General features: G+C 38.4%; 2 protein-coding genes across 3 annotated transcripts in view; one reads left to right on the forward strand and one right to left on the reverse strand.

Annotated features, from left to right (window-relative positions):
* LOC127429090 (E3 ubiquitin-protein ligase UHRF2-like) overlaps positions 1 to 25,229 on the forward strand; it is a 54,739-nt gene that overhangs the window by 69 nt on the left and 29,441 nt on the right. For both annotated transcript variants that reach the window (XR_007895223.1, XM_051677886.1), the window contains exons 1-3: positions 1 to 196; positions 22,969 to 23,280; positions 24,673 to 24,971. The exon at positions 1 to 196 is cut by the window's left edge. Coding sequence is in view for 1 of the 2 variants with exons in the window: in XM_051677886.1 (XP_051533846.1) it covers positions 44 to 196; positions 22,969 to 23,280; positions 24,673 to 24,971 (764 nt within the window). In the remaining variant the exon portion in view is untranslated. The remainder of the gene's footprint in view (positions 197 to 22,968; positions 23,281 to 24,672; positions 24,972 to 25,229) is intronic.
* Positions 14,383 to 25,229, reverse strand: part of LOC127429087 (guanine nucleotide exchange factor subunit RIC1-like) — a 259,906-nt gene continuing 249,059 nt past the window's right edge. The window contains exon 26 of the transcript XR_007895222.1: positions 14,383 to 14,461. The gene's annotated coding sequence lies outside the window, so the exon portion shown is untranslated. The remainder of the gene's footprint in view (positions 14,462 to 25,229) is intronic.

The raw sequence follows: 25,229 nt of genomic DNA on the forward strand, positions 1-25,229 counted from the left end.
CTCACACTGTTTTTTAACGGCTGTCGAACGGCGCGGAGCAGCGATGTGGATCCAGATCCGGACGATCGACGGTAAAGAGACGCGGACGGTGGAGGATCTGTCGCGCCTCACGAAGATCGAGTCGCTGCGCGTGAAAATCACAGAGATCTTCAATGTGAAGCCCGAGCAGCAGCGGCTCTTCTACAGAGGAAAACAGGTATGATGACGCTCCTCTTCCTGTCTGAATGTGGATTCGGTTCTTGCGCAACAGTCCAGAATTATAACTGGTCCTGATTCAGAGACACATCATAATATCGTGACATATCAAAATCGTGCCCTCAGATGGCACGTGTGTGACTGGACAGAGTTGACAGGGTGTCCCGAATTATAGCAAACTTTGTGGTTTTTAAAATAATTAGAAACGTCTTAAAAAGTTATGGCAAAACAGACATCTGTATGTCACACGTGTCTGACCTCTGAACCCTCAAATAACTGTTTCTTGTGTTTCTGACCCATCAACGCATGTCACATGTGTTTTGAGGAGTTATAATAGTTAACTGAACGTGCTGCACTTAAACAACTCCACTAAGTGTTTAATTCATTAGATAAATGTGTTTAACTCATCTAGACTCTCTCTGATGACCTGAATAATTGAGATTCTTCACATGGATCTGCATATATGGATCATGGTGATGTGAAGAAACAGAGGTCTTCCATCTTTCATTATTTACTATTGATAAGTAGAGGTCGACTGATAGTGGGTTTTGCCAGTACCGATAACTAAGGTGGTGGGAAAGGCCGATAACCGATTAACTGGCCGATAGTTTTTAAAATCGATTTATAGAATGATAAAGAATATATATATATATATATATATATATATATATACATTTATTGTTTCTTTATTATGGCGGGAAAAGACAAAAGAGTCCAAAATGACAAATCCCAGATACAGATTTGGTGCATAACGCGGGACTTTTAAGTATAAACAAGCCCGAAACACACCTGGGACTTTTATTTTGTAATGAAAAAATGATGAAAAAACTATCGTCAACTATTAACAGATTTTTACCGATAACTGATAGTTCCAAAAAGCAGCTATCGGTACCGATTAATCGGTGAAACCGATATATCGGTCTAGCTCTAAAAGGTAGGGATGTGCGAGACTAGTTGACTAAATGGTTCTGATGCTGCTAGTCGACACTGGAATTACTAGTCGGTTAATATTTCCCCCCCATTAAACTGATCAACATTTTTACACTTTTACATTTGGCTTTATATTTTACAGAGGCCGTGCTTAAATTACTGTCATATTCTTGTTACATATTTTTAAATATATATTTATCCCATTTTCTCCCCAATTTGGAATGCTTAATTCCCACTACTTAGTAGGTCCTCGTGGTGGCGCGGTTACTCGTCTCAATCCGGGTGGCGGAGGACGGGTCTTAGTTACCTCCACTTCTGAGACCGTCAATCCGCACATCTTATCACGTGACTCGTTGTGCATGACACCGCGGAGACTCATAGCATTGGAGGCTCATGCTACTCTCCGCGATCCACGCACAACTTACCACAAGCCCCATTGAGAGCAAGAACCACTAATCGCGACCATAAGGAGGTTACCTCATGTGACTCTACCCTCCCTAGCAACCGGGCCAATTTGGTTGCTTAGGAGACCTGGCTGGAGTCACTCGGCACACCCTGGATTCGAACTCGCGACTCCGGGTGTGATAGTCAGCGTCAATATTCGCTGAGCTACCCAGGCCCCCAATGTTACATATTTTAAATATAATTAATAATACAAATATTATTTTAAAAATGAGGATATCTGGAGCAGATACAAAGTTTCATTTCACCTCAGTCTGCACATGCTTCTCTCTCTCACTCGCGGCGCGCGCAGGAAAATGTCCTCTCGCTACAAAAGCAAACTCAGCAAAATAGTTATGAAATCACTTCCAAACGGATTTCCAAACGTTTGAAAGTCCCTATGGATGTTTTCACATTTAAGTAATCTTTACATCTGTTGCTTTTACGTTATTGTTCCACCGACCAGGCTTTTTCAAGCGCAGGATAGTTGCCTCAGGTGAGTCAAGTCCCGTCTTTCACCGGACCATGTCGACGGGTTAATTTTGCTCATCCAAAAATGTATGCTTTTTAGTAGCCTAGAAAATGACTGTTTTAGGCTAGGTATGCCATTTTTTTATTTTCAACAAGGTGCCGACTGCTTAACGTGTTAAACTAGCTTTTTACATGTTTAGAATACATTAGGTTTATTGTAGGCTACATCACAGGCCCATTTTACTATCCTATATGTTTTTTATTTATTTATTTGTTTATTTATACATCGTAACTGTTATTGGTTAACGTTCTTTACTGAACAGCTGTCATATTAGATCAATGGCTAATGCATGACCGCACGTCGTGAAATACGTGCAACGTTTCAGCGCATTTTTTCTCTCTCGTAGATTTGGCTTACCTGTTAATTATTTTCAACAATGTCCTGACTGTTTTAATATGTTAAGTAACGTTTACGTGGTGAATTCCATTTAGAACAGGCGGGGTTGCTCTATTGATCCTGCACTATTCATTCAATAGTTATCAATAAATATGCCCGTTAAATATTCGCTAACGTTGATTCAGTGAATACATGTCACGTTCAATATTTAATGTACAATGATCATAATGCAAGGCGAGGACATCGCATATAAATGCCCCTTTTCAGTGGAATTTAGCTTCGGATTTGGAATAGATTAAGTGTTTGAAATGGGTCGCATAAACACTTTTTGTTTTTTTTACTGTTTTAGGAAGATTGGTTTCTTTTAGACTAGTCGACTAGTCGGCTTCTAAATTTCCGTTTAAACGTCAGTGAAATTAGTCGTTCAGCAGATGCTAATAGATGCTAATATTAAATGTGGGAAAACAGCATTATGAAACTTTTACTTGTTTTGAAATACTTACAATACAAGGCGTTTGTGAGAGGTTTATATTAAAGTTCCACACAAATAACAGTGTTATTACACTGTAGGGTTGCTCCGATACCAACATTTTGGCTTCGGTACGATACCAGCCCTGGTACCTCGGAGTCGGTATCGATACTAACTCGATACTAGGGATGTGCGGAACAGCTAATTTCACTGACGTTTAAACAACTTTGAGTCGACTACTCTAAAACGAAACCAATCTTCAGAAAACAGTAAAAAAAAAAAAAAAAAAAGTGTTTATGCGACCCATTTCAAACACTTAATCTATTCCAAATCCGAAGCTAAATTCCACTGAAAAGGGGTATTTATATGCGATGTCCTCGCCTTGCATTATGATCATTGTACATTAAACATAGAACATGACATTATTCACTGAATCAACGTTAGCGAATATTTAACAGGCATATTTATTGAAAACTATTGAATGAATAGTGCAGGATCAATAGAGCAACCCCGCCTGTTCTAAATGGAATTCACCACGTAAATGTTACATAACATAGTAAAACAGTCAGGACATTGTTGAAATTAATTAACAGGTAAGCCAAATCTACGAGAGAGGAAAAAATGTGCTGAAAATTTGCGCGTATTTCACGACGTGTGGTCGTACATTAACCATTGATCTAATATGACAGCTGTTCAGTAAAGAACGTTAACCAATAACAGTTACGATGTAAAAAAACAAAAAAAAAACGCTATAGGATAGTAAAATAGGCCTGTGATGTAGCCTACAATAAAACTAATGTATTCTAAACATGACGTGCACACAGAATAAAAGATAGTTTAACACGTTAAGCAGTCGGCACCTCATTGAAAATAGTCTTCTTAATCAGCAGATTAAAAAAATGGCATACCTAGTCTAAAACAGTCATTTTCTTGGTTACTCAAAAGCATAAGTTTTTTGATGAGCAAAATTAACCCGTCGACATGGTCCGGTGAAAGACGGGACTTGACTCACCTGAGGTGACTATCCTGCGCTTGAAAAATCCAAATATCCTCTTTTTTCAATAATATTTGTATTATTAATTATATTTTAAATGTGTAACAATGTAACATTAATATGACAATAATTTAAGTGCAGCCTCTATAAAAATATAAAGCCAAACATAAATGTGTAAAAATGATGATCTGGTTAACTGGGGATAATATTAACCGACTAGTAATTCCAGTGTCGACTAGCAGCATCAGAACCGTTTAATCAGAACTTCATAATGTCTTATAGATACAAATTATGCCCAATTCCCAATGTGCTTTTAAATCCTCATGGTCACGTAGTGATTTGCTTCAGTCCGGGTGGTGGAGGACGAATCCCAGCTGCCTCCGCGTCTGAGACCGTCAACCCATGCATTTTATCACGTGGCTTGTTGAGCGCGTTGCCACGGAGACATAGCACATGTGGAGGCTTCACGCCATCCACCGCGGCATCCATGCTCAACTCACCACGCGCCCCACCGAGAGCGAGAACCACATTATAACCACTTCAATTTTCAGATGTTTTACATTTTTGCGAGTTACAAAGTTTCCAGTCCAAAACGTGGTGTTAATCTCGTCAACGAAATTACACACAAATGCTTGTTGTTATTTGATTCCGTTTGCAAAGATGGGATTATGAGGTTAATCAAAAAAAATTTGATTCAAACATTGTTGACGAAAATATGACAGAGAAATAAACAACACTGCGAGATATTAACCAATGCACTGACAATGTTTTAGAAGACGACAAACCTTGTTGAATAAAACCTTGTTTATTCAAATTATCTAGTCTTACAATTGTATGATTTTTTTTTAATCAAAGCTACGTGTCGAGAGATGAAAGCGCTGATCCCTGGTAAACGTAAGCGCTTTTTTTTTAATCACCTATTTTCAAATGCATTATATGAGATAAACACAGCACCAACAGCATAAATATAATATTACAACATACAGCAATGAAGCGAACGCGCAACGGAGCTTAAACAGCTGAACTTGTAGAGAGAGTATTGTGAAGATAGCCCCAGTAAACTGAAACGTTTTTTAATCGCCTATTTTCAAACGCATCATATATATAGCCTATATATGAGTTTAATCAGCTATATCATCAACATTAATATAATATTATAACTTATATCTGTGATTCAATCAAGGCAGCGAATGCATAACGGATCTTGAGTTCTAGATAGAGCGCATATATGGGGCCGCGAGCCCTTTCATTTTGTTTGATGACATGTTGTCACGAATAAGCTCCACTGTGTGTAAGTTTGTGAAGGAATTTCGAGATTGTGACTGCAGTTGCGGACGAATGGATGTGTTGTTGTTACACCTAGTCGTGGTGGTGTGCCTTTGGCTTAAATTGCGCGCTAAATGCGTATCTTGTGAATACACCATTTCCATAACAATGCGCAAAAGTCTCTAAAAAACTGTGATAAAGAATCCACAACACAGATACTAAAGAGCTAATACTTATTTATACTCGTTATGTAGGGTGATATGTTTACGTCACGGCAGTAATGCTGAAGCTGCTAGTTTAACTCTATTTCTCAGCTATAGTGTAGTAGTAATTCGAGCGATCATGGTGTGAGAGACAATTTCCGATGACTTCAAAGAAATTTGCACACTGACTGACAACACACAGTTTGTCAACGTCAGCTCAACTTGCTTATAGCACTCACTAGACGTTTTGTCGCCACCTGCTGGTTCAAATGAGTCGATTGAGTTTCATTCTGTGCCATTTGAGTCATCATTGAGTCTGTGTCATGTATTTGGCGCCATCTCCTGGTGGCCATATGTAACATTGTGCTTCATGTGGATTATCTAATGATCTATGCATCCAATTATCTTGTGTGTGAGCTTGTTTAAAAGATAATCACCTTCTGTAAGTAATGATATGTGGCATTTATTTCCGTTTATTTTTCATGAAGTTATAAGCGAAAACGCGGCATATAAGCAACACCAACATAATTGTCAAAGACATATACTTAGATATTACTCACTATATTTTTGTCTGTGAGTAAAACAAATAGGCTGGTTGTATTCTACTCTTTGAGAGCTTTCCAACAACATATGATATATGACTATATGATCAGTTTGATGTTTTTACTGATTGCAGTATTATGTACAGTGCAGTTTATTTTATAAATGTTCAAAACTGAACACTTCTGATTTGTCTGCAAATTTTAAAGCACTTGTTCAGTTTTGGTCATAATGTCTACATGCATTGGAAAGTAGAGCTTCTAAACTTTCAAACGACACCTATTTTGTGTTGGTCAAGACTGTAGTTATTAATATTTTAACGATTGTTTTTTCTCACGGGCCCCCCATCTGAGCTTAAAAAGTTAAACAAATAAAAGAGTTTAATAGACTAAGTGAACAGATTTGCTCAGTAAATTTAATTTCTTGTGTCTTAAGTTTCTATCCAAAGACATTCAAATGTAAATGTATGCTTAGTGTTTTTCAGGAGCTCTTTTCTAAACCTTAGTGATCTGTCTGCTGTCTACATAGGCAGCTGCCTTCTAAGGGGCCGTTCACACAGGCTGCATTCTTTTGAGGGTTGTAGAAATTGGCCAAAACAACATGTCGTAGACGGTAGTGTTATTTTGCTTCCTACTCTTTGCTACAGGCTTCATGTTGGGAGTGTGTGCTGCCTTAAAAATGCTGTCTAGATAGGCAGCTCACTACTTAGGGTTTGGAATAGTGTCATTGCATCAGTTGAAGATGTGTACTGTATGTAGTTTTTAATGTTGATGTGTGAAATGTGCAGTTGTTTTTGTCTCTGTGTGGCTCTCAGGTTACTGATCTGGTTTGTGATGTTGACTTGTTGCTCTCAAACGGGTCTGTGTGTTGGACAGTCACACTGTTTCGTCCGGTTCTGTCCGGACTCGAGTTCTGCGGTGGATTAAATATTCCATTTCCATTCGCTCTGACGTCTGGTGTCTGTGTTTCTCCGTGTGGAACGCTGCGGTCAGACTAAACTCCGATTAGACAAGAACCACAACCAGAATGTGACGCAGAACCTGATTGATGAACACACACACACACACATGAGCTGGAGAATTATATCTCAATATTTATGCATTTGATCTGAAATGACTTAAAATTGTGATTTCATTTCATCAGAGGAACCATCATTTCAACCAAAGAGCCATTATAGTCAAGAAGATTCAAAATGTTACACCGTAAAAAGGGCAAGAACATAAAGATACCTTAGAAAATGTATTTATTGCTATTTTCCAAAACATTAGGACCCAGATATTGTTGCTATTATTTACAATTTAACAGCTGGTAGAAATAATGAAATTAACACTGAAGACGTTTGCCTCGAGGGCAGCCACCTTCTCAAGAAATACTGCCATGTTAGTTTAAGTTAAAGATTGTATGTTGCGACTGTGAATTATTTAAAGTTCAATATTTTTCCCAACAATTTGCTCATTGCTCCTTTCCCCAGCCTTTCAAATGTTAGGATACAAACTTTTTTAGGGTTAATGCAAGATGTAAAATACACAGAAATGGATCACGATGGTGGAATAGTCGACTTGTACAATAACCAATTTTGACAACTTTGACGTTTTTATATTTTTAGCTAGAGGTAGACTGATATATCTGTTTTACCAATTAATCTGTGCCAATAGTTGCTTTTTGGAACTATCGGATATAGGCAAAAAAATCTATGTCGATAGTTGCCAGTAGTTTTTTCATAATTTCAAAATAAGAGTCCCCGGTGTGTTTCGGGCTTGTTCATACTTAAAAGTCCCGCTTTATACACCAAATCTTAATTTTTTCTGGTTAACAAAAAACTGCATCTGGGATTTGATTCATTTTGGACATTAGCCCGCCATAGTAAAGAAAGAATAAGAAATTTCTTTGACATTGTATAAATCAATTTTAAAAACTATCGGTCAATTAATCGGTTATAGGCCTGTCCCACCACCTTAGTTATCGTATCGGCAAAATCCACTATCGGTCGACCTCTATTTTTAGCATCAGTGTGCTAACAGTGGGGGGTACTGGGTAGCTCAGTGGTAAAAGATGCTGGCTACCACCCCTGGAGTTCGCTAGTTCGAATCCCAGGGCGTGCTGAGTGACTCCAGCCAGGTCTCCTTAGCAACCAAATTGGCCCGGTTGCTAGGGAGGGTAGAGTCACCTGGGGTAACCTCCTCGTGGTCGCTATAATGTGGTTCGTTCTCGGTGGTGCGCGTGGTGAGTTGAGCGTGGATGCCGCGGTGGATGGTGTGAAGCCTCCACACGCGCTACGTCTCCGTGGTAACGTGCTCAACAAGCCACGTGATAAGATGCACGGGTTGATGGTCTCAGACGTGGAGGCAACTGAGATTCGTCCTCCGCCACCCGGATTGTGGCGGGTCACTACGCCACCAAGAGGACTTAAAAAGCGCATTGGGAATTGGGCATTCCAAATTGGGTGAAGAAGGGGAAAAAGTGTCTCGTGACTCCGTGTTGCGCTCCGTCAAGCTGTTTTTGAACGCAAGAACGCTTGTGTGTGTGCTAAAGAAATAACCAAGAAACCTGAGCAGAAATGCACAGAATCATGTGTGAGGAAAAGAGATTTGAGTCATCATGTTTTTTTAAGCTGTTTTGTTTGAATGTCTTAAATGAAAGGTTTAATCCTGTGGAGGACAGCTTTGAACTGATTAGAGTTCAGAGGTCGATGGACTGCATCTGTGATTTGAACCCTTTTGTTCGAGGCTCCTGACAGTGTCTGCTTGTGTTTTTGCAGCGTGTCTGTCGTCTAATGAGCATTGTGCTTCACAGTTCTATGGCGGCCATATTTAACTGCTCGTCTGGTGTTGTGTGAGGCCTCTGCGCTCGCTGATGAGAGGAAACGGCTAGTAACGGCTGTGGTGAATCGCTTGAAGCTGCAGCAGTTAGTCCAGAGTTACTAACCGTTTAATAACTTAACCTGTCAGTAAATCTGTAAGGAAACACGAGGGAATGTGACGTTAAAAGAGCTCCATTTATGTTCATGTTTGAAAGGTAATCTGGGAGATTCGATGTATTCTAGTCAGAGTGGATTTCAATAATAATCTGCATTGTGGTGTTTGTGTTTGAAAGAGACGTGTCGTGTTGCATCGTTCCCGGCGAGCGTTCGGTAGTGTGTTTTTCAGCGGGAGCTGCAGGGGATTTCCATGGAAAGACACACACACACACACACACACACACATACACACTGAGGGTATCCTTACACCACACAACACCACACACAGAAATAAAGTGTCTGTCTGTTCCACCTCACTTGTTTTGTTCTTCTCGATGGTATCGAACAAAAAGTAGAATCTGTTGAATTAATATTCATTAAAGTATTTAGCTAACCAAAATGTAATCTTTCCACATTCCACAAAAACTTTCCACATTTTTGGTGCAAACCTGTTACTGCATGATTTTCCCTCATTACAAAAAAAAAAAAAAAACATTCCTGCTGAAGTGTGTAATTGATGTGCTTCTAGTCACCAAACTGAATTTGTTTTGAAACCATCTTCCATTGGCTGTACAAAAAGATAGTCCTACCCCAAACTCACTCCATTGGTCAAGCCAATGTTGCTGTGTCAGGCTCGACGGATTGCTCAAACAAACAGAGCAGTGTTTTGATAATGCCACCGTGTTACCTACAAGTTAATATTAACAGTAATGCATTAACAGTAAATTAAACAATTCACACTAAACAGCCTGAATGTATTAAAAATGCACTGAACTGAAAATATATTAAGAGGAAAATAGCAATACTCACATTTCTAAAGTGTATTTATTTTAAATTACATTTAAACAGTAACAAACATTTCACGTTTCCTTCTACAGTGAGGAATTGTTCTTTGATGTTGAAGTTTGCATTAGAACGGTTAGTCAAAAATCAAACTTTGTGTAAATAAATCTGCAATTAAAGAAGAAAATATGCACCTTCACCATGTACAGTTTATCATTGTTATCGTTAATAATTACTCAATTTTCATTCATTCATGTTAATGATTGTCGATTAAGAAAATTCCTTAAAATTTGCAAGCTTAGATTTGTCAGACTGTTCTCGCATTGAAATTGGAAACAGTAGTTTAACTTTACCAAAAATGGTCTGGGTTTACCCAAATTTGAAACACTGCCACCAGTGGCCAAAGCGGTAAATGTTGTTAGGCGTATAGGCACGTGTGAGCTCCATTTTCCGGGTGAAATGTCCACAGAGGGGCGCCAAAAGCGAGTTGCAAAGCAAGTTGTTTTCAGCAGTACAAGCTGTAATACAATGAAGAGGACTGCATATATAAACTGTACCCCTCAACCCAAACTCCAAACCTAAACATAACCGTCAGTGGAGTGAAAATGTAACATTAGAAGGAAAAATGCATCCTCCGAATTGCGCTCGTCACTGATTATGTGAACGGTTTCAACGTGGAATCCGAACCCGGGTTCCGAACGACGCGCTTCCGGTCACGCCACAGTGGGACGTAAACAGTCTTAATAATTCGCTAAGAGAATATCATCACATAGCGTCTGAAAAAATGCTCTGTTATTGTGAAATATTAAAGTCTGTCATAAAAAGTATTGTCTACTTTTACCTCCCAGAACTGTGACAGACTTAAGGATCTGCCGCTGAACGCTAGCAACTTTGAAGTTCGTCAGAGCATTTATTCCGCGTACTCTAAGCCACAAGTCGTTTATTACTGTAAATAAAAGAGCCGCTTCCATTTTCGTTTCTATTTCGCACCGATTTTCCCAGAAGTGACAATTTCTTTCTTTCCCTCAGTATAACCGGAAACGCAAACTGTCAACAGAAATCTAGGGGAATCCTTTTATTTGTGGGTTTAAGAAATTATATTGTAAAACAAACGGTTTTGATTAACCTAACATTGTGTTTCATGTGTTTAACATCTAAATTAACAGCACTGACACTGTATTAATGAAACTGTATTTACTCAAGCTCATAATCAATAGCTTAAGGAATCAGATTCACAGCACTATTTGATGCACCGATATTAAGTTTTTTTTGGCCATTACCGATATTTTGCAGAGCTACAAAAGTGTTTTCTCTGTTCTAACAATAAATAATTTCCATTGAAAATGGATTGGATCTGTTGAACACATGACAGGCCAACGTTTTAAAGAGAGCCACTATGAAATTTTGTTTTTTTGTTTATACTGTATATTATGGAACATCACATTCATATAATGCATATATGTTGGGCAATTCCACAGAAATGTCAACCACATCATGGAAAAATAAAAAGTTACCAAAGGAACAAAACGCCCTTTTAAGGTTTATTGTGGTGTTATGGATAATGGAAAATGCCATCCAGACCGCTAGAGGGCGCCACTTGCTTACACAATGCTGACTGAAAGTGCTGATTGCAGACTATTTTTAAACGCAGCCTTTCAAGCTTTCATAATCGTGCAAGACCTTATTGTGATTTCAGACTTAACTCAATCAGTCGTGCAGCCTTAATGGATACCACATGGCTCCAGACTGCGGCTGAAATTGTGGCAGATGCGACCAAAAATAATTGATTGTGACAACAATTTAACATCTAGTCGCCATTGGCGACAGTCGGGTTGTGTGCGTTCATATGCACTTTCGTCAGATATCATCTTGTGAGTTATTGAATATATTTTTAGAGCGCCAGTGTGTCTTGTGCCGCTTTTCACCCGTTCTGTTTCTGACGAGCTCGCTGCACCGCACGCAACAACAAACCCAGCACGAGAGAGTCCTGAACAAATGACTCTTTTGAACCGGATCTTTTTCACGAATCACCTGAAAAGAACTGAGGGTTTGAACTCAGGAGCTCAGGTTTGAATCAGAGTCACTTTCTCAGTGAATCAGCCGTCGGTGAGTTCACAACTGGAGCGCAGACATTTCAAAATAAGAGTCCCATGTGTATTTCGGGCTTCTTTATAATTAAAAGTCCCGTATTGTGTCTTCTGGTAATTGTTGATTGAGATTGAAGAAGCACATTAAACTGCATCTGGAATTTCTTTCAATTTGCACTCTTGTAGTCTCGGTGTCTGGGGCCATCCGGTAACAGTAAAGAAAGACTAAGGCAATATTTTAAATCAATTTAAATTATATATATATATATATATATATGAGATCAAGCTTTTGACACTTGAGGGCAACTATTACACAAGGTGCAAATATTCACTGATGCTCAAGAAGACAACACACTACTATAAGCATACTATACTTCATATAAATATCTGTAATGTAGATTCTGAAGAGCAGCACTAAATAAAAACACTGTATCTCTTATATTTGTATAAATTATGAAAGGGGTGTGAACATTTGAGACAAAAGGGAATGCAAACTTTTCTTCTCAACTATGTTTATTAAACCTCTGATTAATGTATCTTTTCTTCAGATTTCTATCTTGTTTCTGAACAACAAACTAAATCGAGCAATTCTGTGATTTGGCGACTAAAAACAGCCATTTGGCTCCTTAATGTTTCAGTTTAGGAGTCAGTGGCTCCTAAGTCATTTTTTTAGTTTGGAGCCCTGATACCATACCAGTGTCTCAGAAGTCAAAGTTTGCTGCCAGTTTCAAAGCGTTTGGATGGTTTTACCTCATCATTTAGTCTATAGGTAAGTGCCACTTTCATAATCGTCATGTCTGTAATGATGGTCTTTCCGCAATGTGAAAACGAGAATGATTATAAATTAAATATTAGATGTTCATTTGATTGCCAATCCTTCTACATTCTGTTGCTATCATTATTTCTGGATTGCACATTTGAATTCAAAGAGTTTTTACAAAGTGTGTTGATAATTCTAAATGAACCATCGGTTTTTCATATTGGCGTTTTCATGCTTAAAACCGATTTGCCGATGGTTTTAATTTGGTCAATAAGAGGGGGCCTGGGTAAAGACGCTGACTACTACCTCTGTAGTCGTGAGTTCGAATCCAGGATGTGCTGAGTGACTTCAGCCAGGTCTCCTAAGCAACCAAATTGGCCTGGTTGCTAGGGAGGGTAGAGTCACATGGGGTAACTATGTTTTTAAGCTCTCATATCAAGACAGTTTTCTTGCTTTGTCAGTTTATTGATTTGCACGTGAAATATAATTAACCAGTTTTGATAGTTATCAGTGTTTTGCTGTACATGTAAACAGACTGTGACTTCGATGTGATTTATTTCATTTTGATTGTAGTCACTGAATGTCTGCCGTGAATGGAAGTTTCTGGAACAGTCGAGTTTGACACTCATTCAATTAAAACTAACATCAGACTATGAAACGTTTGTTAGAACCTGCAGAATATTTTCACTGTCTCCAAAGCACTTCGGAAAAGAGTCATTACCAGCGTTTCGTCACAGTTCAGAGCAGCGCACCAAGTCTTATAACTTCTGTCTAAACATTTTCATCCATGTAACGGTCATAGGTAGAACACTACTAGAAAGAACATTTGCATAACCGAATCAAAGTATTTTAAGGCCACATCCTCACTAATTGATTTTCAGTTTCCTAATGTCATCATTTTCCAAAGCATGCAGATATGAAGATTGTTTTCGATAAAGGCTCAATTTTCTGGGGAGGAAAACGCTCTTCTAGTGTGGATGAGAGGAATAAATGAAGCATAACTAATTCATTTTCAAATTAAAATGTATTAGTGTGGACATGACCTAAGAGTCACAAACAACAGTAAGTTTTAGAAAAAAAAAAAATCTTTTGGATTTAGTTGTGACAATTTAGGCTGTGAATACATTTTGTTCAAGCTTTTTAATGTACTTATTTATTGCCAAGTGAAGTAATTACTAGGAATGCATGATATATCGGCGACCAATATATTATCGGCCGATAACTGGGTAACTGGCCGATAAAATAAAAAATAAATTCTATGGGATTGAGGTCAGGGCTTTGTGATGGCCACTCCAATATCTTGACTTTATTGTCCTTAAGACATTTTGCCACAACTTTGGAGGTATGCTTGGGGTCATTGTCCATTTGGAAGACCCATTTGCCACCGAGCTTTAACTTCCTGTCTGATGTCTTGAGATGTTGCTTCAATATATCACATAATTTTCCTTCCTCATGATGCCATCTATTTTGTGAAGTGCACCAGTCCCTCCTGCAGCAATGCACCCCCACAACATGATGCTGCCACTCCCATACTTCACGGTTGGGATGGTGTTCTTCGGCTTGCAAGCCACACCCTTTTTCCTCCAAACATAACGATGGCGGTTATGGCCAAACAGTTAAATTTTTGTTTAATTAGACCAGAGGACATTTCTCCATGTGCACTTGCAAACTGTAGTCTGGCTTTTTTATGGCGGTTTTGGAGCAGTGGCTTCTTCCTTGCTGAGCAGCCTTTCAGGTTATGTTGATATAGGACTTGTTTTGCTGTGGATATAGATACTTGTCTACCGGTTTCCTCCAGCATCTTCACAAGGTCCTTTGCTGTTGTTCTGGGATTGATTTGCACTTTTCGCACCAAACTACGTTCATCTCTAGGAGACCGAATGCATCTCATTCCTGAGCGGTATGATGGCTGTGTGGTCCCATGGTGTTTATACTTGCGTACTATTGTTTGTACAGATGAACGTGGTACCTTCAGGTGTTTGGAAATTGCTCCCAAGGATGAACCAGACTTGTGGAGGTCCACAATTTATTTCTGAGGTCTTGGCTGATTTCTTTTGATTTTCCCATGATGTCAAGCAAAGAGGCACTGAGTTTGAAGGTAGGCCTTAAAATACATCCACAGGTACACCTTCAATTCAGTGCACCTCCTATCAGAAGCTAATTGGGAAATTGCCTAAAGGCTTGACAACATTTTCTGGAATTGTCCAAGCTGCTTAAAGGCACAGTTAACTTAGTGTACGTAAACTTCTGACCCACTGGAATTGTGTTATAGTCAATTAAAAGTGAAACAATCTGTCTGTAAACAATTGTTGGAAAAATTACTCATGTCATGCACAAAGTAGATGTCCTAAACGACTTGCCAAAACTATAGTTTGCTAATATTAAATCTGTGGAGTGGTTAAAAAATTAGTGTATGTAAACTTCTGACTTCAACTGTAAATGTCAGCCAAATTTCATAATTGTGACAGCCCTAATTAATTACTTAATCTTTGTATATTGATGCATAATAATCACTAGAATAAACAGTCGTCAGCTACAATAAACCAAGGTTTATAAAGTTAAAAGCTTGAATGGCTTTGAAAAGAGTTAGTGTGGGTGTTTGTGTGTGTTTGTGTGTGTGTAGGGATTTAGGGTGAAGACGAAAAATAATCGCGGCTTGTGCTGAGAACGTCAGCTGATCCAGAACATTTTTCCATGCAGCAGCTGATTACTGCTGCTGATGTTTTCTGGCTAGCATATACTGTACCTTTGAATAATTTTTGTGTGCTGTGAGTGGCTCGGGCCGCGGCATAAACCTTTCATTGGTTTAATTGGAGAAGCCACTGGAATTCTTCAACTGTATCATCTAATAAAAAGGATTTGAAGTCTTCTCATCCAGTCAAAGGAAAAAATATGTTGACTGGAGTGATTTTACCACAGTATCAATAGTAAAGACATTTTGGTCAACAGAGATTTGTAAGTTGGTTTGTTTGTGTTTGATTTAAACGTGACCTATTTCCTTCCTTTCGTGGCTTCTCTGCTGGCGGGAATGAAGGGGGAGGGGGTGATGGGGCGTCTCCTCACATATCCCAGAATTCCACGCTAGGCTCTGCAGTGGCGTACATTCCCCTGCATGGCTAGTTTAATTTTCCGTCTTTGTTGGAGTGCAATGCACACACACACACACACACACACACACATACATAGTATAAACTCTCAAAATGATACACATTTAGACACACTTATACAAACACATACACAACTCTGCAGTGAAAAACACTCCAATAAAGTGTTTTTATTCACCAAAATGCTCAGGCATGTACATTCACACACACATTTTCTAGTTCTGAGTCAGTGTCGGTAATAACGGGTGTATTTGAAACTCAGAAGAGCTGCTGGATTTACATAACCATCATGCCATTTCACCGCTCACTCTAAATGCCGTCGCGTCACCAGCAAGCTGAACATGGAGCAGATCTTTCAGCGTTATTTCACCAACCATTTTAACTATTGAACGCCCAGTAAACAGATTTTAATCATTAAAACCTGACATTTTCAAGAGCTTTAGTTTAATGAACGTCGTTTAGCAGTTTGTCCTGCGTGTGTGAAACGCTCAAGTGTGTTGAGAGGAGATTGTTGTCATTTTGCCAGTGTAGAGAGCTCTGTGTGTGTGTGTTTGTGTATGTGTGTGTGTGTGTTGAGCGTGAAGCTTTAAGAGGTGATTTAGCAATCAGACACACACACACACACACACACACTTTGTGATTGTATTCTCTAAATGATTACATGAGAATATCTCATCTTTTCTTTAAACGTATGAAAATACCAATATTGACTTATCATTTCAACATTAATGATGTTTTGTTCAGTTATTGTTAGTGGAAAATTTAAAATCACAAGGGCTGTTTTTCTGAATCTAAAAAGCCCAGGCCATATTTCAGCCCCAAAATCAAAAAAATAAATGGCTGCAAGCAGCAATTACAGGGCCAAGTGCTCCAATGGCATGTTAGAAAGATTGATTGGACATATCTGATTATGACATTAAGAAAAGCAAAACTATAACTTTTGACCAGCAAAGCATTGCCAAGATACAGTCTCAGATGCTTTTTGGCATCTTGCCATCTAATTCGTTGGCGCGCTATACGAGAACTGTTGGGTCTATCAAAATACTTTTAATAACTTTTTGTCGTGAGTGTCCCTAGATGATGCACGACACATTTAGTGCGAATCGGACTTTCAGCCTAGTAGGAGTTTGAAAAAGTAGGGTTTCAATTTAAATCAAAATAGCGGACAGGAATTATGACTGACCATGGAAAATCGGGAATCATCGTGCTTGGCATGACCCAAGAAATCTACAGAGAGCAGTTGCAAGACAATAGGTCAAACTGGTCAAACGTTATTAGCATTTTTTTAAAATTTCATTATAACTTTTGGGTAGCACAAGGCGGCACTGCCTCAACTTTATAGGTACCCTCAGGGCATAGTGCCGATGATGCATACTGAGTTTTGTAATGGTACGCCAATGCGTTTGTAAAATACAGCATTTTATGAAAAAAATTCAAAATGGGCTACGCCCAATATGGCTGACATAGGAAGATTGGGTATTAGTTGACTCTGCATGACCGAAGGAATCTAAAGAGACCAGTCTCATAATTTTGGGCCAAACTATTCAAAAGTTATAAGCTAAAAAGGCCATTTTTCATATCTCCTGACCAGTAGGTGGCGCTGTGCCGAAATGGTGCAGGTACCCTCAAGTCATGATATCTATGAATTACCAAGATTTGTGTCGATACGCTATAGCGTTGCGAAGATACAGCCTCGTGTCCATTTTGTCAAATTCGTTGAAGCGCTATTCAAGAATGGTATGGTGTATCAAAAAGCTTTTAATAACTTTTTGTCCACAGTGTCCTTAAGTGATACATGACATATTTCGTGCAAATCGGAGTTAGAGTCTAGGAGGAGTTCGAAAAAGTAGTTTCGAATGCATTCGTCTCCGTATGAGCCAAGGAATCAGAGAACAATTTATTTTGATTCTAGGCCTTACACATTGTCCTAACCTAAAATTCCAGCAACATGCAGTCGGTCTGTCCACACCAGGCGCGACGCGACACCGTGATATTAATGCATTAAAATGAGGATAATTGACAATAAAATTTAGAAAACAGAGCAATTAAAGACAAAATAGTCTGTTTAATGAACGCAACTCATTGTCTCATTGAAGCTCCGTATGGGCATTTTCTTTCTACAGCAAACCCAGAGGGGATAAATACACAATCACTACACAGGGCAAAGTTACTTCCGAATTCAGACTGTTACGATTGTTTACGTTGACGTGGTACAAATGTTATTTCGCCAATCTCCACATGATGGGGAAGTGGAGAGAAAAGTAAGTATGAGCCGGTATGTCTTCCCTCTGCCATTCTGAACCGGTGTGTGTGTGACAGAGCTCTGGCTGAAGAGAGCGAGACCTCAAGCACAACATTCGGTAGGTGTGTGACACCCCCGGCCAAAATCAAGTTGTTGTGAACCAGCTAGTAAGTTGCCAACCTTAATATACTGCAATAGCAATAATTTTAGACCCATTTGTTGACTTCGCATGAATAGAAACCATTTCAAAAATAGAAAGTGCTGTCGCTCGTCATGTGTCGTGGCTGGTTAGGACAAAAACTCTGATTAACATAGAAAAGATACCTTTTATCGCGGCGTCATGTCGTGTCTGGTTAGGACACAGTGTTACTGTTCAAAAGGTATAAACATAAGTGAAACTTTGAACAGTTGGTGGCGCTAGAGGGATTGAGTTAGAGACCCCGAATTTGTTGCAGTTATAGTTGAGAGTGTCCTCTATCAGTGTGCCAAATTTCATAACTCTCAAAAACTGTACGGTTCTATGGGCTGCCATAGACTTCAATGGCGGAAGAAGAAGAAGAACACTAACAAATACAATAGGTGCCTACGCACTTTCAGTGCTTGGCTCCTAATAATTAAAATTAGAATTTTGCATAAATAAAATGAAGCCTGCTTTTGGGACCATTTAGATGTTTTGCAATATTTTCATGACAATTAAGCATATCATATTACTGTAATGCAGCAATGAGAGTCATGCTGCCTCGTTTCAAATTGCCGGTAATTCATTGTATAATAACAGTTAGAATAAATGACATTCAAAACAAATACTGCCATGATTTATACTTGCTTTGTTTTGCATTGCAGTCATGAAAATTTGTTGGTAAAATCTGTTTAATTGATATGAAAATAATGTCACAATGCAAAAACTCTCAATGGTGGTTAAATACAAGGTGCGTCTCAAACCGCACACTTCTGCACTATTTTTCGTCTTTTTGTAACGTAAGTAGTGCGAGTAGTATGTTAACACTGAAAATGCAACAAAAAGTGACTATGAGTACACGGATGATGCACTTCTTCAACCATCATAACAGAGTGTAGAATGTTGGACACTTCATGCACTCAGTGCTCACGGCTTGCCATGCATAGCGGTTTTTCTTTTCGTTTTGGTTCGTTCTGAGCCAAAACAGGGTTTTTCCATTCCGGCACCAAAGTAGCAGCATCATATCTAATAGGGTTGGGTATCGCCAGCCACTTCACGATACGATACATATTGCGATACACGTCATGATTCGATATATCTTGATACATCACGTTATCATGGTTAATTTGGGTATAGTTCAGTTATAATGTCCATTTTGCTTGCATACAGTATGGAAAAAATCCAACACACTATCCTGGCTTGCAAAGAGTATCAACATTTATTAAGCAACGTTTCGGTCACTCGAACTTCGTCAGGCATTGAGAAAAGAAAGAGTGATCTTGGCATTTTAAGAATCGACATTGGGATCGTACAAATGAAGATTAAGTAGAAAATGAATATTTTTGCCCGGCCCTAGATCCAAACGTGTGAGAGAGGTCCAGCACGTCCGTGAGAGAAACTGTGAGTCCTGCAGGATCAGTTTCAGTCTCTTTCGTACCTCAAAGAGGCATCTCTGACTGCACTGAAAATATCACGATACATGGATCGAAGTATCGATAAAATATAAGGAGAAAAAGTATCACGATATATCTATATTTGATTGTATCGTCACAGCCCTATTGTCTAGCAATAATTCAGTGAAGACTTGGAAACAACAGAGAAATTTACTTTTTACCTCTAATAATGTTTTCCTTTTATTTGGATTAGCCGTGCATTTATATGAAGTAATTATACATAGTTGTTAAAAATGTCTTCATTCGGGGCCTTGGGTATCTCGGCGAGTATTGACGCTGAGACACTTGGAGTCGTGAGTTCGTATCCAGGGTGTGCTGAGTGACTCCAGCCAGGTCTCCTAAGCAACCAAATTGGCCCGGTTGCTAGGGAGGGTAGAGTCACGTGGGGTAACCTCCTCGTGGTCACTATAATGTGGTTCTCGCTCTTGGTGGGGCGTGTGGTAAGTTGTGTGCAGATGCCGCAGAGAATAGCGTGAAGCCTCCACGCACGCTATGTCTTCGTGGTAACGCGCTCAACAAGCCATGTGATAAGATGCACGGATTGACAGTCTCAGACGCGGAGGCAACTGAGATTCGTCCTCCGCCACCCCGATTGAGTCACTACGCCACCACGAGGACATAGAGCGCATTGGGAACTGGGCATTTCAAACTGGGGAGAAAAAGGGTCTTCATTCACAGAATACGACATACACAACGGACAATTAGTTTAAGAAATGTGTGATGCAGCAGTTTCAGGATCAAAGCACATGTTTTTTTCGGGCAACACGATGTGGTGTAATTCCAAAAATTTACTGTGATAAACGCTTTGTCATTTGGCTCCATGAAAAAAAATTATTGGAGTGAAATGAACCGGTTACCAGCATTTAAAAATAACGTTTGCACTCCCGAACAATTGAAAATGACTTTGTTCTCAAAATCTTTGATCGTTTTCGGTTTTCGTTCTTTGAACTGTTTTCAGTCCCTAGCAGAAGGGGCGGATTTACCTGGCTCCTTTGCTGGTCTGACAAAACAATTTTGCTAAAGCTAACGTCAACACATCACATGCGTTTGAAATGTCACTTCCATCAGATGTTAAATGGCGAAATGCTTCCGTGTAGTAAAAAAAACAGTTACATTTGAGACAATACTACACTTTGAAAATTCATACACTACACTACAAGTGCATAGTGTAAAGTGTGTCATTTGGCACACAGCTACAGTGTTTCTCAACTCAAAAATGGGTCTAGTCGCTATCATGAAAAACTGTAAATATCAAAATGTATCAAATATTAGTGTTTTCAGCCGAGCAGTTTGTCTCCATGTTAACCAGCATTATTTCTTTGTTTTTCTATCTTACTCTCTTTTCATCCCCTCCATTTTCCTGTTCTGTCGTGCCGTCACAGGTGTGGATTCTGTTTCTCCTCAGGTTTTTCTCGTTCTCTCCATGCATAAAGCGAGAGCATGTGAGGGGGAAAATGGCAGCTGCCGCCCGTATCGCTGTAACAGGAGAACAGGAAACACATCTTACACAAACACGCACACACATGCTGCTAAAGCATGTTAATTGTCTCTATAAACATTTTCCTTGTGTGAACGGTGATATTTCACTGTGGTGGCCAAACAGACATAGAAATTGTAATTCTGTGTTTGTGCGGCTGTACAGTATGTGTGGATTGGAACCTCATTGGTTGCTATGACAACCTCCTACACACACACACACACACACACACCCACACACGTACACTAGAACATTCATCACTATTCTAAGAATTATTTATTTTTTTATCTTCTGTTGGCGGTTCAGCTGAACTCAAATCCATCGGCAGTTAATGGTGTCCGTCGCTGTTCTCTAAGGAGGAAACCAGTTGTTGTGATCGTGTTCCTGCAGTCTTGCTCCATTTAAAATATCGGTCCTTGTAGTTTTCTAAAGAACTGCCCCGAGTGCAGCAAAACACACTTCAACAGTGTTCCTCACAACCACTCACGTTTTAAATAAAACAAAGACACACAAGAATGTGAGCATTATGTCCAATTTTATGTGTATACTGTATGACTGGTCCTGGGAATTTTTATGTCAGAATAAAGTGTGGACATTTTTAATTAAAAAAAAATAGTTTTATTAGCCTTAAAGGTGCTATAAGCGATTTATTTAATGGAAAGGTATGCAAAAAATGTTCCTACTCCCTGAGAGATATTAATGAAATAAGTGTCGTGAGATATCTCACCGGTCTCTGTGACATCATTAGAGTCTGTAAACAGAAAATAAAAATGTGTCCGCGGACAATGATGCTTTCTGCCTGTCAATCATTTTGCGTGTTCTCATAGTATTGTAGTTGCAGCGAATTATTGAGGCTTAATGCCATTTTTATGCCATGTTGTTCATAACAGTTGTCAGTTGAGGGTGCTATTTTGCTGCTGTTGTTTTTAACAACCGTTTCTGCACGATGTCGGTCTCAATAAAGCTCGTTTGGCATCTTTGGTGGGTGGGGTTTTGGAAAGAGGGGGCGTGGCTAATCCAACGGCTCAGTCTCGTGGAAGTAGAACGGCTGAAATCGCTTACAGCACCTTTAAATTGTCAGCTAATGTGTTTTATTTTATATATATCTAGACAACAGAGTGACCGATGGCCGATAATATTACTGATATATGCATATTAAGGCTGTCAATTGAGCAAATAAACTAAATTCAAATATTTACCTTAAATATTTATACATTTGGAATAATATTTGAATTTTAAAGGCAGCTGATTCCTTAAACTGATGATGTTTCCTTAATCCACAAGAGGGCGCAATAAATACATAAACGATTCAGCACCGTTATTTTATTGCAAAGAACATTCCTGGCTGTTACTTCGGGCTTGAACCCCTAAAAATTTATATTTTCATATTGTACCTAGTTAGAAGGTCCCCAGTACAATTAACAGCACTAGCTGAGAGAGAATTTCTTTCATAAATAAGCAAAATGGACATTATAATTGAAATATGCCCATTTGAATCTATATCGAAAGCTGTTCTTAATTTGGTAACAAACACTTCGTCATATTCAATACATTTCCATGAGTTTACTGCACTCGCATTATGCAATAACTGCAAACAGTGTCTGTTTTGTCAACGTTTTTTTGACCATAGCTGGTTTAAGTAACTGCAAATCGAAAATGCTTCCAGACAGAAGACTTGACTTTTCTCCTCTTGCCATTTTCAACTACACAACAATGCTTTTGTCTTGGTTGACTAGTATTTATCGAATTTTGTTGTATTATTTTACAGTTAAATGATGACAAATAAAACGAACACTAATTTGACACAATATTTACTCAACATTTAAGGAGTAGGAACTACATTATTGGATAATGCAGAATGTCAAAATTGATCGGTCGAATTCATACCGGATGTCAAAATTCCAGTTGCACCTGGTTAAGGAACGTTGCTAATGTAAATCCCATTTACATTTATAAAAAATCTCAACTTTTGTCTTGGTTCACTAATAACGATCGATCTTTGTTGTGCTACTCTTTCATAGATGGAGGATGGGCAGACGCTTTTCGATTACAACGTCGGCCTTAACGACATCGTCCAACTTCTCATTCGCTCACAGACCGACCCGCCAGACAGCCCCGCCCTCAACAATGGTGAGGGTGTGACCTGTATTGTGGCCCCGCCCACCACAGCTTCTGTCCCACCCTCAGCCACACCCACCACAACAATAGTTTCCCCAGCAATCATCTGCGATAGCAACGGAAATGGTTCCAAATCCTGTAGTCCAGTGTCGGACAGTAAGCCCTCCACATCCGGCCGAACATTCCTCATCGATCCCGGGATCGGACTGTACAAAGTAAGTTCACTTCAGACGGATGCATCAATCCTTTGAAATGTCTTGTTTTTTATCTAATACAGAACGGTGACAACGGCAATGTGATAAAAGATACTAATGTTCAGTGAACAAAGAAAATCACAATGAACAATTATTCTTCCAATATAGTTAATTAGTCTAAATGTAGTCAGTTTATAGTTGCCAAAAATGTAACAAAGACGTTTTAATGTTGTCTCTGATTTAAACTTGAGTAGCAAAATATTTCTATACTGTACATTTCATATATTGAAATGTTTTAGGAAAATATATGCATGTAAATATTGCTGTATCACTCTGGATTGCTATATTCATGCGTCTGTACAAATATAATTCTTCCTCTTGTTCATTTAGTGAAAAACATGCCTTGATTATTTCTGACTAGATTTTTGCTGTATTTTAGTTCTTCAAATAATGGTTCATCTAAAACAAAAAAAAAACATAAATATTGAGAAATATATTGAATATTGTCAAAAGTCTCTCAAAAAAAAGATAAAGAATATATACAGTATATATAAGTCTGTTAAGAAAAATTATTTTGATAATAGATTAATCCTCGATTATTTCTTCAGTTAATCAGACAAAAAAGCTTAATTTTATTTCCTGTATTTTATATAAAAAAATTTATAAGAAAAATATAAATGATTGTATGCCATAAAATGTGCACAAAAATACATTTTATAAATATAAAAATATAATTTTATATATATATATATATATATATATATATATATATATATATATATAAAAATTATTATTTTAATTTCATACAGTAAAACACATACCCCCCCCCCAAATAAATAAATAAATAATGATATTATTATTATTAATAATAATTAATCAATAATAATAATCATAATTAAATTTATTAATGAATAAAATTGTATATAGTATGATTATAATCTTATGATAAACATAAATTATTTGATTCTTTTTTAATACTGTCTTTTGAAAGTCTGTGATTCTGGCTCTGTTTGCTCTGTGTCCCCGCAAAAAGTGTCATTTCACTGTATGGCAGCAGATAGGATAAAAACATTTTCTTAAAATAGCTGTAACCTCCTGTGTGTCATGACATCATAATAGATTGTAACGTAAAACAATGAGATCTTTAAAAATGACAGAGCAGGCTGCATAAATGAAAATACATATACTGTAAATATCAGCTCGCACTTTAAATATCTTATATCTTTAAATACAGGGTTGGGAGGGTTACTTTAAAAATGTAATCTGTTACAGATACTAATTACATAGTAAAAAATGTAATCCGTAATCAAATTATCTGAAAATAGACAATTATCAAATATTATAAATATACATATTTTATAATGGTTTTATGGTGGTTTATCCAAACAGTAATTGATTTTTTTCTTTGTTCAGATTAATGAGTTGGTGGACTGTAGAGATGTCAGTGTTGGCGCGTGGTTTGAAGGCATCATAGAAAAAGTCACTCCCGCCACTAAAGGACAGAACGGCAAAGCAGATGCAGCACCCCCTGCTGGCAGGGTGGGTCGCCCCAGCAAACGGACTATTGCAAAGCTGGATTCTGAGGAGAAATCCACCACTATGGACAGTAACGGCACATCTGAGAAAACATTAGACAACAGCGAACCATCGACCTCAAAAACTGATTCAGCACACAGCCGCGAGGACGTCATGTACCACATTAAATACGAAGAGTAAGTGCATCATGGGAAGGAATTTTTTTTTCTCCTTTAGATCTGAATTTTAATTGGATTTCTACCAAACGTCGTCACATGCGAGTTACTAGATCAGTGTTGGGAATGGATTGGCTTAGTTGTCATGGTTACAGCGAAGCGGTGCATGATGGGATGCATTCTGAATGGGGTAAGTGTAAAGTTTCCAAAAACATAACCTGTGACAGGATTCATAGATCTGCGCTGAAATATTACTGTTGATTTGATTGTTAGTAAGTA

The sequence above is a fragment of the Myxocyprinus asiaticus genome, chromosome 38, assembly GCF_019703515.2.
Source record: "Myxocyprinus asiaticus isolate MX2 ecotype Aquarium Trade chromosome 38, UBuf_Myxa_2, whole genome shotgun sequence".
NCBI classification, from domain to species: Eukaryota; Metazoa; Chordata; class Actinopteri; order Cypriniformes; family Catostomidae; genus Myxocyprinus; species Myxocyprinus asiaticus.